General features: G+C 37.5%; 1 protein-coding gene across 2 annotated transcripts in view; it reads left to right on the top strand.

Moving 5' to 3' along the window:
* The window catches only part of TRPC7 (transient receptor potential cation channel subfamily C member 7), a gene marked incomplete at both ends in the record, with an annotated part of 61,197 nt that overhangs the window by 5,686 nt on the left and 41,392 nt on the right, over positions 1-14,119 (top strand). For both annotated transcript variants that reach the window (XM_084295381.1, XM_084295382.1), the window contains one exon: positions 12,203-12,385. In XM_084295381.1, the coding sequence (XP_084151507.1) occupies positions 12,203-12,385 (183 nt within the window). The remainder of the gene's footprint in view (positions 1-12,202; positions 12,386-14,119) is intronic.

Here is a 14,119-nt window from a genome sequence, read left to right on the forward strand (position 1 = left end):
GTCTAACCAATTGCTCAGCTCATAATACAGGAAACAATCAAGTCCCAGTAAAGCAGAAAAAACAAATTTCCTATTATTAAAATTTTAACTTGTTCTTGGAAGAACGTAGGTATTAAAAGAAGAGAGGAAATTAAAGACAGTCATGGGAATAACCTGGGAGAAGGAAAATATATTTAAGTCTTGTAGTGAAATTTGTGTTTCACTCACCAAGTGGGATTCTGCACATGAGGAATTCATTCTTCATGCTGTTCTTTAACAAATACCAATCCACTAATAATAGATTGTACACTGGATTTGTCTGAGCTAAATTAATTAACCACAGATATATTTTGCATTGATATATAACAGGGACTCTGGAAAATTGATGCAGAGAAACCTTCTGACCTTAAAAACAAAGCAACAACAAAAAAAACAAACAAACAAACAAACAAACAACAAAATATTACTCTTTTATTGTTTTATTTAAATACTTATAAATTAAGAAATATCTTTTTTTTTTTTTTTTTTTTTTTTTTTTTGAGAAAGAGAGCTGTTATTTCAAGTGCTTTCTCTATGCCTGTTCTGTGATTAAATCATTTTCTGCCTGGCACATTGCCCAAGCAAAATGGTTTTAAAATGTTGCTTGAGAAGAAAAAAAGCTTTTCAGCATGGTTTAGAACCAATGCCAAAGCTGTGATGCCTGGAGCTGTCTTGAAAAAATAAATCTGTATCTGTGAATGTGAAAGTATGTTAGCATCTGTCTACGTCTATTCACAGTAAAGCAGAGTAGTGGATGCTATGATTCATAGTAAAGGGTATAACTCAGCTATATACAACCCACATCTGCATCTGGAAAAAATAAGACTTATTCATGAAAGTTGTAACTCTAGCAGCAGTACTCACTGCTTACAAGGTCATTTAGCCTACTTTTTGGGTGGTTGAGTGACGTTGTTAAAATCTCCCAGCTAATATTGGTTAAAAAAAATATAAAAAGAGAAATCTTCTTTAAGAGTTGACTTTTGATAATAAGTAGAAGGGGAGAGTCATTTACTCTTGATATAGACCATCTCTGAATATTTTGTAGTCAGGATAAAACATAATAATCTTGTAACAAGTTAAGCAGGAATATAACATATTTTGATAGCAGGGTACAAATAATTTAGAAATAATTTCAAAATTTGATTGCATATAAAAACTTCAGCTTCTCACAATTGTATTAATTTCATATTTTGTAACAGGTTTAATGTGGGAGAAAAGCTCCAGTACTTGGTAAAATCATGGCTTATTTGACCATCCCATCCTCTTGGGATTTGTTGAAACCAGGATTTCATCCCCACCTTTTGAAAGAAATACATAAAGTTAAACCACTAGGTTTGATCTACAGCTGCTTACTGCTCATAGGTTTCTCTCTTTGTACAAATGAGAAATAACCTGTCACATCTTGGATGGAGAGATCCATCACAGCAAACTAAGCAATCAGCAATTGTTTTGGTTGATAGGATTTATGCTCCAGCCCAGCCTTTACCAAGAGTCTGGGCTATCCCAGAGCAGTTTATTTTTGTCTCTCCAGTCTCTAGACAGGATGGGCGGGGTGAATTTCTCTGTGCTGTCCCGTGCTGCTCTGCCAGGGGACATGGGCTTGTGCAGGCAGATGGAGGTGGCTGCTGCTGCAGTGCTGAGCTGCTCAGGACTGGCTCTGCTGCATCCTCACTGCTGCTGCTGCGGAGAGGAGCACTCCTGTTTCCCTGCTGTTTTGCTGCCAGCTGCTAGTAGCACTGGGATAAATAGGAGGAATGATTTGGCCAGTTGCCTGGGTTTAGTTAACAGTGACGGAGTGTTTTCTTTTCTTACCCACTGAGTGTGCAAGGCCAAATGAGTCCTGGTGTTCAAAACTGGTGCATCTACTCGATGGAAATGCGGACGGGGCTCCTGCCACATGCAGCTGGCCATTTCTAGGGGAGACTTGTTGGCCCCTTCCATGCCAGCTCTCCAACAAAAAGCACAGAGTTTGTGTGCCTTTGAGCTTGCCCTTACCAGCACACTCACCATTCATTTTAGAGAGTTTTCTCAGAGCACTTATGGAAATAAAATTGCACAGTAATGCAATTACCCTTTCTCCTCCCCTCAGCAATAAATGGTACCAAGAGGTATACTCTAGAGCACCAAAGATGAAGACATTTTTCAGAAAGATGAAATCAAATTATTGATGGGGAAAACAGATGGAAAATGATTCTATCACTATTGCAATATCAGAGTAACACAATATTGGTAAGCTTTGTGTTTAATTGGAAACACCAAATGCCCAAGCTTTCAGCTAATACCAGTGCATTGGTTTTTAGGGAATAGTTAAGAGCCAAGCAGTTTGTGATGAGCAAGATGACTGGTTTCCAAATACTGCTGCTTATTATTCACATTGGGCAAGGATATCTACTGGAACTACAAAAGAGCATAATTAGAACTATTGCTCTGAATAGAATAATAACACTAGATCAGCAGATGGGAGAATAGAGTCAGGTACATTTATCCAAGGCACTGTAGGGAATTCATATTGTATTAATGAATGTAAACGAAGTAATACATTCTGAGCATCTCAAGTCCAACATCGAAGTGGATGCAGATGGGAAGTGATTTAGTTTATCGCTCATTGTGTTGTTAATTGTTGTTATTGTAGATAATTATAATGAACCCATCCTCACTGCATCTAGGCAGGCTATCCACTGGATTGTGGATAAACAGGAATGGTATACAAACAATTTTATATTACCACAAAATGGAGCTAGGTACTTTAGTGTCTATGGTTTTTGGCATTTACGTGATAAAAAATACCAATTTCCTGGAATACAATTTGTTGCAGAGAATTTTACACCAGTGCAGTGTAGAAATTGCTCATTGCCGAGTGTGTCATTTCATTGTCACCATTTGATCATCAGGAACTGGACTCATTTCAGAACAGAGAAATGTAATTATACACTTTCTATATTCATACTTTTACTTTAAAAAGTGCCACAGCATCATTTCTTAGTGCTCTAAGGGAGAGGATTGATGTCCATACAGCTCAGTGCTCTGCAGTTGGAAAGGTTTTCTGAAGTGCTCGGCTGCTGGTTAGATGCTGTGGGGACCACTATTTCTTCCACCAGCACTTTGTACACTGGTGCTTGTTTCTAGTTTTCCAAGGAGCTGTTGTTGTTGGACATTGGGAACTGTGGCTGTTGACTGTTTGAGACCTGAAAGACATACACGTGTTTTAGTAATCAATGTAGTTGCATTGTGGCTCTCAATTAAGCCAGCATTACTTGCAGGCTCAATTAAAAGGAGTCTGCCTCCTTATATACTGGTGCAGCCTGTAATCAAAACTCTTCTGAGAGACGGGACTTAAGCAAGCTGAAAGTGACAAATTTAGGTCATCTTAGGAAAAAAAAAAAAAAAAAGAAAAAGCATAGGTGTGTTAAGTAATTGATTGATTTAAATTTAAATCCATTATTTTTTCCATCTGGTTATGAGGAAACACGAGGGTTTTAAGCAGCTGATCTGAAATAAGCCATACAATTGAGGAAGAGTAGCTAATGCATTTAGTACAAACTACCTAATCTGTCTCAAGTTGTATAGGAAATGTTGATTTCTGCCAGTGGAGCTGGTAACAGAAAGGTCAGGGAAGTAATAACCATGGGAAAATCCCACAGAGAAAAAGTATGGAAGGTGTGTGAAATGAGGAGTGTGGCCCAGAGGTAACTTTTGCTTTTATATATCTACCGCATCTGATCTGCAGATGTGCTGCACATCCTCTTGTTGTGTGCAAGTGCTCTTGAAGAAAACAAAATAGGTGACAAAAATTTAAGTTAACCCCTGCACTGCACTGGGCTCCTGTTTTTATGAAATGCTTATGGGGTAAGAAAAGGAATTCTTTCTGCAAGATGACGGAATTAAGGTTGTGATAAATGTTCCTCTAATGCAAGGGATGCTTCCATTTTTTAAAAAATAAGAAAAGCCATTTCTCAGTGTCATATCCACACAGAAAGAGCAAGCAAATATTTGTGAATAATGCAGAAGGATCGAGCCTTGCACTGTATCATCATGGGCTTGATTTTGCAGCTGGTATTAATGGATGTTAAGTTCTTCACCAATAGAATTAGCAGGATATTATTTTGAAATGAGTATTTTGTAATTAATAAAGAGAAGCTGTCGACAAGGCATAGGGAGACAGACCTCCTTCACTGAATGTGTGCATCCCTGCACTTTGAATGCCAAAGCATTTAGCTAATACCCCTGTATAGCCTGTCCTGTTTATGTTACATCCAGGGCTGCTATCTTCTGAAAACAGGTGTTTCAGCATAAACATTCAAATGAGCTTGAGAAAATCTGCAGGAAGGTAAAACACACCTTTTAATTAGTTGAGCAATCAAAAACACATGGCTTACTTGTGATGTGGGTTTGAAAACCAGCTGAGATTTTATGAAAGAGAAGCATATCAAGAATCAAAGTTTTTCAGCTTTTTTCTTATGCTAAAAAGCTACTGTGCCAACTCTGAGATTTAAATACTCTAATTTAAAAAAAAATAAAAAATTGTCGATTAACATCATTTATGTTGTAAGTGTATTTAAATATCTACAGAGACCTGGAATAAAGTGTTAGTTCTCTGCTGAATAAGATTGATTTTATTCTGTGCCCTGGCATGCAATGGAGATGTTCAGTGACAATGAAGGTGACATTGTGTGAAAGGAGTGCAGGAGCGGGAGATGTTCTTCAGGTAACTTCTTAGATGCCTTTAAAAAAAAAAAAAAAAAAAAAAAAAAAGGTATTATGCTCTGTTCAGGGTGAGAACTTTAAATAAGTCAAATGATCTACCAATTTCAGTATTCACTTGTACAGGAAATATTTAAAATTCTCTTATGCTAAGGAATCTAAAGTTTTGGCTAAAGAGTTAGGAATTGTCTTTTTTCTTTTCTTTTTTTTTTTTTTTTTCTTCCCCATAGGATATTTGAAAAGATTATTGTATTTACTTCCTCAAATAATCCATTTGTACAATCCAAAGTAATTTTAGATTACAATTTATATATATATGTGTGTGTGTTTTTAAGATCTTTGCATAAAATGAAAGCTTTTAGGATATAAAAGTGAAGTGTTTTCCACGTTCCTATATTTTTATTAATGGAAAGAGTGCATAAAATCTGTTAGTTTAGGTCCTACAGAAGCTGTGTATATTGGTATAGTTGGTAGACATATAAGAAACACAGAGAAAAATAGTAGACATAAAGTGGGGAGGTTTCTGCTGCCTTTGACCATTTAAACTTTATAGTTCTTGGAATATTCAGTGATAAATTTACAGGATCTGTTTCTCATAGTTATCACTTTCAATAATGAACTTTATTCTGCATTCAGTTTTATGAACTGATAATGGATATAAATCATACTGCATAATGAGGTTTTTATTGAGAAAAAATAGAAGGAAACAACCTTCTGTTGAACATAATTTATATTTAGTGACATCTGGTGTAACATCAATAATCTATTATTGCAGAAGCTTACTCAATGTTATTCATCTGGACCTGTGGAGGATGTTATAAAAGCACAGTCATAAATTTTAAGGGATTTCCTAAGTCCACCACAGAAATCCTTATCACTGTCTTGGCTAGCTTCTTTAATGGTCTGGTGTATCTGTCGGAAAAAACTGCAAGATGATTTGCAGTCAGTGGGTTGTTTTCATACAGCTCCATCCCCTTGTTGAAGGGAGATGTCTCGGAGATCAGCTTCAGCAATGCATATGAGGAGATGAATTGCAGCTAGAAAGCCTGACCTATAGAGAAAAAAAAGAGGTAAAAAAAAAAAAAAAAAAAAAAAAAGTGATGAATCAGTCAGTGCCATTGAAATCCCTGTAATGATGCAAGGGATGATATTTTCATGGCTCGTTGGAAGGCACGCAATTTTTGGTCCTCACTCAAAGCATACTGTTGTTTTCTGGACTTCTTTTGCCAAAAATAACATGAACACAGACAACACTGTCTGCTTTGTCCTTGGGCTCTTTTATTGCATGCATCTCTTGCTGTCTTCTGACACTCCCTTGCAGGACTTAAAAGCACTTTGCCTTGAGGCATTGCCCCTCTGCACCGCCACACAACGACCTGGCACTCCTCAGAGAGCAATGCAGGTGCCGTGCTTAGCTTGGCTCCATTTAGAAAGGACCAAATTGTTTGGAAAACAACACAGGCACATTTTTGAAATGTCAAACTCTTGTATTTGAACAGCTTGTTTATTATATTATGCTCTTTGGGGGTGAAGAAGTCAAGGTCTAGATGGTTTCAAAATGAACCAGTGGCATCTGTTGCTATCTCCAGACAGACTTAGCAACGTGCACCTGAGTAGTGAAATGTTTAAAATGAGCACTTGGCTTTATTTTCAGAGATATGCCCATTGAATGTGACACAGCACACTCAAAGCTCTAAAAAATCACTGATGTGCTGCCACTTAAGAAATAAGAGAACATAAACCAATGAGATGTTGTTCTTTCTGGAAGATTAACTCTATAGCCTTGGCATCATCTGTGCATACAGGCATTCAGTCTGGAAATAATAGAAATGCACTTGGCTGTATTCAAAGATACCAGCAGTTACATGCATAGTCAACAGAGCTCTGGGGAAGGGTTTTCAGTGCCCCTGAGAAGACAACATGGTTACAGGAGCAGGAGCAGTGCTAGGACCTTTCATAGCAACTCCTCTCATCTCCCTTCCTCCCACAGGCCTTGTGCTTTTTTTCCTTCTGAAGCATATGGCCAGTCATAGACAGTGTAAATACCCAGAAGGAAATTGGTCCAACAGCTTCTAAACTGGCTCTTGCATTTTTCATGTGAAATCTAATTGGTAAATATTTATAAGCACTTTGAGTATTTGACATGATTGTTATTTAAAATCTTCATTTCAAATCTGGCATGTAATATTACTGGCTTCCCCCCTCCTTTCTCTTACCTTTTTTTTCTTTCTACATTCATTTTTATTTGAGGCAGTTTTACAGAATTATTTTACATTTTATTTCCTTTCTGCTGCTTCTCCTCAAAATGATAATCTCATCAATGCAGTATTTCCCTCCGTGATATATGTGTATGTGTGGTGCGGACTAAATGCAAAGAGCCAAGAGCTTCAAGGAGATATCAAGAGTCTCTGTGCTACATGCCTACAGCTTTTATGTGCACTGCAAATTTAATGCTAGGCAGAAATGCCAGATTTACTGCCAAATACATAGCTCACAGAGAGAAGGTTGGATTTAACAGGTCTGTGCCATGCAGTTAACCTATGAATACACTGAGAGCACACAGAGGTTTTCTGGTGCCATGACAGCCCCAGTTACAGGTGCTGGACGTGCATGGTCAGGAGTTGTAGACATCCTAGATTTGTGTGGAAACCCTCATATTCCAGAAAGCCAGGTTTATAAGACAGGCAATATATGATGGACATTATATACACACACACACACATATATATATATATATATATATAGTATATAGACCAACCATCCTCTCTGCTCCCCTTTTTCTTTGCTGACTTTTGTTTGGACATGAAATGTGTATTGCTAAGCAACATTAGGCTGTATTTTTTAATAGAAAAAAGGGTGTAGGTGAAATCATCCTGAGCCAGATACATTGTTGTATATTCAAATGGGTACTCTTCTCTGATATTAACTTTCTTGATCTGACCTTGTAGATTTAGCAGAGGCTAACAGAACAATCAGTGGTTGTGGTGCCTGCCCTGCTTTTTATACATGTTATTTGGATGAAGTTAGAGTGAATTTAATGAAATGCCCTAAATGGTAACATATGGACTGATTTTCATGAATGGTGCAGGTTGTATTTTACTCATGTATTGTGCACTATCCTGTGGCTCTGTGGCCCATTTACAGCAGCAACTGTGTACTGAGTAGTCTACAGCAATTACCACCCCAAAAAAACAAAAATAATAATTAAAAAAAAAAAAAAAAAAAATGATTGACAAAGAAGATGGTTTCAAGCAGATTGCTTGAAAGTATTTTGTCAGCATTCATAGAACTAGAGCCTAAAGTGCACTCTTGAAGCTGGGATTGTGAAGGTAGAAGGCTTGAAAGCAATTTTGAGGGACATGGAGGATTCTCATAATTGTATACAAAGTTGTTTGATCCTCTTTGTTTCTGAACCATTGGCACCACTTCAGTTTCTCAGCTGCACTGATGGGTTCAGCAAATCTCAGACCTGCTTGCTGCACGTCACAGCATTGACACCAAATTTCTCAACTTGCCATCCAAAAAGCACTTGCAGTGCTGGCATTTCAGAGGTAGGCTCCCCTGGATGAGGATGTTCCTCTTCAATCTTTGATGAGGATTGCTTTTGAAATAGTTATTTTTTCATTAACTAACCAAGTCAGGTGACTGGTCTTACTTTTGCCATTTCACTTAACTTTTTAATCAGACTGTATCCCTCTGACCTGAAACAGTCCTTTTCTGAAGAAGTATGGGTGGTTTTGAACAGATGTAGAGATATGACAGACTTCATTTAGAACATAATCAACAGATAATAATACGGTACTCAGAGAAATTGCAGTGAATGACAAGTACCATTAGCCTTTTCAAAACAGCAAAATCAGACATTTTTAACTCCACATGAACAACAGTGTCAGGAGGAGCAGGAAATGACTGATTTGGATTTTTTTTTTATTATGTTCTAGTTTTAAAAAATTATATTGTAACATTCCCAAGTGTTATCCAGATTTTTCTCTGATCACTGTCTCTATAGGAAATAAAATACTGTGTTATCTGAAGCAGATTGGCACTCTTGTGCCCTTGGTTGCATCCTTCATCTCCCTCCCTGAGGCTTGCCAGCACTCAGGCTGTGAGGATGAGGCCCCAGCATCCCTCATATATGATTTGTGGTTTTCATTACTGTAAAGATTAGTCTGCTTTATGAAACTCCTACTTTTCAGACTTTTCTAATGTGGTGGTTAATCAGAATACTCAGGAAGTGTTGGGTTATAGTCACTGCCTGGGTACAAAACCTGTCTTTTGCATTGCTGCCCAGAGAACTGAGCTGGGTTTCCTCTTGGCTCTGCCAGCCCTCACAAAGCCATGCCTGGGCGTGAGGACTTTCATCCTTCTCAAAAGCTCATCTCAGCACTCCTTGTGCAGTATCTCAGATGCCCCCAAATGTGTGAACTACAGGCAGTTGATGCAGCACTGGCATGTACACCGATACCATGTGCATACACTTGTAAATCTAGTTTTCTGTCAGATTTTACCCTTTCCTGTGACTCATAACTCAGTATTTTATACACAGGTAGGGCATTTCTGCTTGCATCATCAAAGCTCTCTGTGCAATCCTGGGTCAGGAGATGTTTGCCTGGCAGTGTCCTTCTAATCTCAGTTTTTACTAAAGATACAGCCAACAAACTGCTTGCAAAGGGAAAGACACTGACCTCAGGAGAATCACTGGGTGCTGTGTTCTCATCATCAAATGGAGTAAGATTTCTATGCTGACAGTGAGCATCAAGGAAGCCAGAAAAAAAAAAAAAAAAAATTTGTATAAGAGATCTAGTCAGAAGTCACACCACTTGCAGTGATCCTTGATGGAGTTTGCCAGCTGGGAGTATGCCATTTGTATCTGCACCTTCCTGGTTGCTAACTAAACTAATTTCCTTAAAAAAAGCAGAAAATGAAAATTAATCAGAGCTAATGCATACTAGTTGTTCAGATGATGTGGAAATGGTGATGAGAATTACCTAAAATGTGCTGGCTAAGAGATAAGCTTCTGAACTTTCTAAACAGTGTATAAATAGGGAATATTATTACAGCTTAGCAAAGTTTTCACCCTGTTTCTTTTCAATCTGCTGGGCTAATTAAGTGTCTGCATTACCTGGGGCAGTTACACATTTCATTTCCAGCATACATCTATTTTTAGATCTATCTATATTTGTTGCTTTTCACGATTCCTGCAGTTATTTCTTTGCCAAAGTGTTTGGTGATCTATTCTCTCAGTGAACAGGCAAGTTTTCGACGTACTGAAACATATCTTGGCAGGGTGAAGATTAAAGCACAGAAATGATTAGAGAGGAGTGCTTTGAATCCACACAGTGCAATCTGTCTTTCATTTACATTTCAGATTCTAATTCACACTGTATTTGATAACATTCACTCTACAAACCCTATCTTCACATAATACTTAGGTATTAGATTTAGATGTAAATGTACAATCATTTTCTGCCTGACCTTGAAGACACCTTACATCTTACTGTCCTAATCTGGCCTTTCGATAGATGTCTTGAGGTCAAGGTTACCTCTGCGGGCAGGTTCCTGCCCTACCAGAAAAAAAGATGTGCTTGTGATTATATTAGATCCCCTTTAAATGAAGGAGGAAAAGGGAAACCTTTTCCAGATTTCAAAATTTTGGGCAGATAGGATGTAAACACATTTCCCCTCACACAAGACGTCACCACAAAAATACAGGCTATTGTCCAGCTCCTCTCACCAGCCCATTCTCCCAAACACCTATCAGAACTGGCAGCTTCCCATTTCTGCAAGAATGCTCCATCTCTGAAGCACTTTTGTGCTACCTGTAACTACCAAATTTGTTTGTATTGGGTGAAACAGCTCTTCCATGCTGCAAGAGAGCTGCCTTGGGACAGAATTCCTGTTCTCAGAAGGAGGCCAGGGCTGGGGAACCCTGGAACAGGAACTCTGTTTCCTCCATCACTTCCTTAATGGGCTAATGTGAATCCAAGTTTTGTTGGCAAATCCTTGTGCATGAAACTGGGAAGCAAACTTGATGCTGGTGATTTCCCTAGTCTGAAGAATCCTAAAAGTGGCTGCTGTACAAATAAACACTTATGCATTTAAAAAGGTAGTGTAACAACATCATATTGTGACCTGGGAAAAAATAAAAACCATAAAAAAAATAATCAAACCAACTTTGTTAAGAAAGCATTTATTACCAAGAACATCTCAATTCTAAAGAACAACAACAACAAAAAATACATACAAAGAAATTTATTCACCTCTAAGCATAACACCATCTTTTAGCCACTGCTGTGCTGCCCAACTAATATTTGCACAGTGCTTTGAGATCTTTGCCCAACAAGGAAGGCCAATATGTTGCTATGTGTAAATGTAAGAATTAATAATTTAGAAAATATAAGAGTACAAAGCCAGGTTACTCTTATCATTTCATCAAAGTCAGGTTTAACTATCCTCTCTTTTGGCTGTTTGCTTAATTAGATAAGCTGCTGAATTTAATTAACTCATCAAACCTAATTTGAAAAGATCTCTCAAGTCAGTAAGAGCTTGTCTTATGCTTATTATTTCTATTTGTTGCATTGAGTCTTTAATATCACCATTTTGTCAGGATATTAATGGTAGCCTTAATTGTGTTCTAATTTACTGCATTTACTCAGATGGTGGCATTTTCCTCATTTTTAAGTGTCAGCATGTGAAAATCAATCACAATTTAAGGCAGTAAAATTACTCTTCCAGTCAGCTATCAAGTCAGCTACGTACCATCTCTTTTCCCACAAGTGTAATTTGGGTTTGCAAGGTGAAATTATTTCATAGGAAATTATGTTGAGTTTCTGAGGTCCTATTTCCTGGAGAAGAGTTATGACAGAAAATACCCTCTGGATACTCTTTTGGGACAGTTTTGTCAAATTGTTAGGTAATACATTTGAAACTGAAATTGATGTTACATCCATATCATTTATTTGAACACATCTGGGTGTGATGCTGCAGTTAGATGTACCAATCTGTTTCTCAAAAGTTATTAAAGAAAGTTATTAATAAAGGATCTAAATAGTAAAATTTGACATAAATTCAAACCCAGTAGGAAGACCTTGTGATATTTCTAGAAGATAGTCATGTAAAAAGAAGAGGTTGTATGATTGAATAAAATAAAAATTCCTTTTTACATTATTTGTTTATTTTTATTTATTTGTGCTAATTTATTATTTATTCCATGGAGGGTTTTTTTTTGGTAATGTAATATATGCTGCCGATAGGACCATTGCTGATTAATTGTGGAAGGATTTCATATATATATTTCATATATATTTGCAAAAGGTTAGCTGTATGTTGGCTGAAATCAAGTGCTTTCTTACTATTCCAGGCAGCAGGTTTTGCAAAAGTAACCCTTCTCACAGTTGCTTGCTCTGGCTTTTTCTGTTGGGTTGTTTGAGGCATGCTCTTAAGTGCAGAGCTGAATATCTTGTGTTTCTCTCTTTTCCCTTAGAATGACTATAGGAAGCTATCTATGCAATGCAAGGACTTCGTAGTGGGGGTGCTGGACCTCTGCAGAGACACTGAAGAAGTAGAGGCAATCCTGAATGGAGATGTGAACATACATCTGTGCCCTGATCACCATCGACCAAGTCTGAGCAGAATTAAACTGGCTATTAAATACGAGGTCAAAAAGGTAAGCTATTTATTTGATTGTCTGCTAGATATGTATTCACATTTAAATTATGATTCTTTGAAGTCACCTGGAAAATAATAATTGAAAGATGGATTTCAGTGGAACCAGAACTGTCCCTCAGGTTTTAGCATTTTATGGCATGATTTGCTCACATACTTTTATGTGCAGAGGGATATTTGCAAAGGACATGTTATAGAAGGTGCAACATTTCTGTTAATATGATAGACATGGATATACAGATGAGGTCTGAGAAGTCTTCAGCAGTGATCAGGGTGTGTTTCTGTAGCAGACTGTGAGGGTATTCCTTCACTGCAACTTACAGGGAGATGAGCATTGAACCTACCAGATGCTGTGGCAGCTTTAGCCTAAAATTATAAAAGCAAAGGATATAAATCAGCTGCTTACTGGTCCCAGACTATCTGTCTTTCCTTCAAACTAGATCTCTGTTTAGACTGGGGATGACTTTATAGCCTGATTGAAGTTAGCAGACCAAGTCTCTGGTTGCCTCAGTCTTCTCTCAAATGCTCCCTGATCACTTTGCTTTGATCCACAGCTCCGGTTAGTTACTCTCCAAAAGCACTTGCAACCATCCAAAATGTTCCCTTTTCTGTAATGTTACAGAACTAACATATACAAAAAGTACCAATTTCTTCATAGTCAAGACCCTTTATAGCAGTCCACAGGAAAGTGGAATTTGAATTAAATATATATGTATATATAACTTGATTTTTGATCAGAGTTGGATTAAAACCTTAAAAAAAAATAACCTGATGAACTCATATCATTTATTTTTTGGAAACTTATTAAAGCAGATAAAGATTGCTTAAAAGTGATAGTTTCACAACTTCCACTCCCCCAAAACTCCCATCCATATTCTAAGTGTGCAGATTTCCATAAAATCTAGTAAATAGAAGGGACATACATATTGTAAATTTTTGGAGAAAAAAAAAATACTTCTAGAAGTTTTATAAAAAATAATAATAATAATAATTTTATGCAATTATGTTCTGTGAGTGGAAAATTTGATTCTGGCAAATCCTGGGACTGCATGGTCCCAATTAATTGCTTCTTCAACATGCATTGATGGGAACTGGGCTCCTGCAACAGATCTGGAAGAGTGTTCCAAATTTGTGTGCTAACATCTGCTCTCTCTTCCCCCTTGCAAACCCATCACCTGCTCCAGTTTGCCTCTTGACTTTGTTACTGTGCTGGCCAGAGAAGGTCTTTTCCTATTATGAAAGCCATTAGTTAGAGAATCTTAAAACTTATTTCAAATGAATTGCTTTCACGCAAGACCTCATGGTAAGGAGTGAGATATTTCCTCTTAGGGTGTTGTCTATCTGCATCGTTCCATCACTAAAACTGAGCATAACATCTCAGGCTGTGCTTTGTAAGATGCTTTTCAACAAGCTGGGTCAAATTCAGCTATTGAAGGTGTTGCTTTGGTAACAGGGGACCAAACTTATTCTGATGCTCATGAACTCGTCTAAAAGACACAGCACATCATCAAGGAGCAGCCCCCAGTGACCCATGGTCCAACAGTTACCACAAAGCTGGTCAGAACATCAAGCCCTTTCAATGTATGAAGTTTTCTTTACCATTTTCCTTGTTTATTCTTCTAAATATTTGTCATACTTTATACACCAAGATCATTAGCCAGGGCTGAATTCTACAGTGCTGCTTTGAGCACATTTGTCCTAAGAGCCTGTTTCAAAGGAACATTTCCTCCATTTC

Source organism: Netta rufina (genome assembly GCF_964035555.1).
Source record: "Netta rufina genome assembly, chromosome: 14".
NCBI classification, from domain to species: Eukaryota; Metazoa; Chordata; class Aves; order Anseriformes; family Anatidae; genus Netta; species Netta rufina.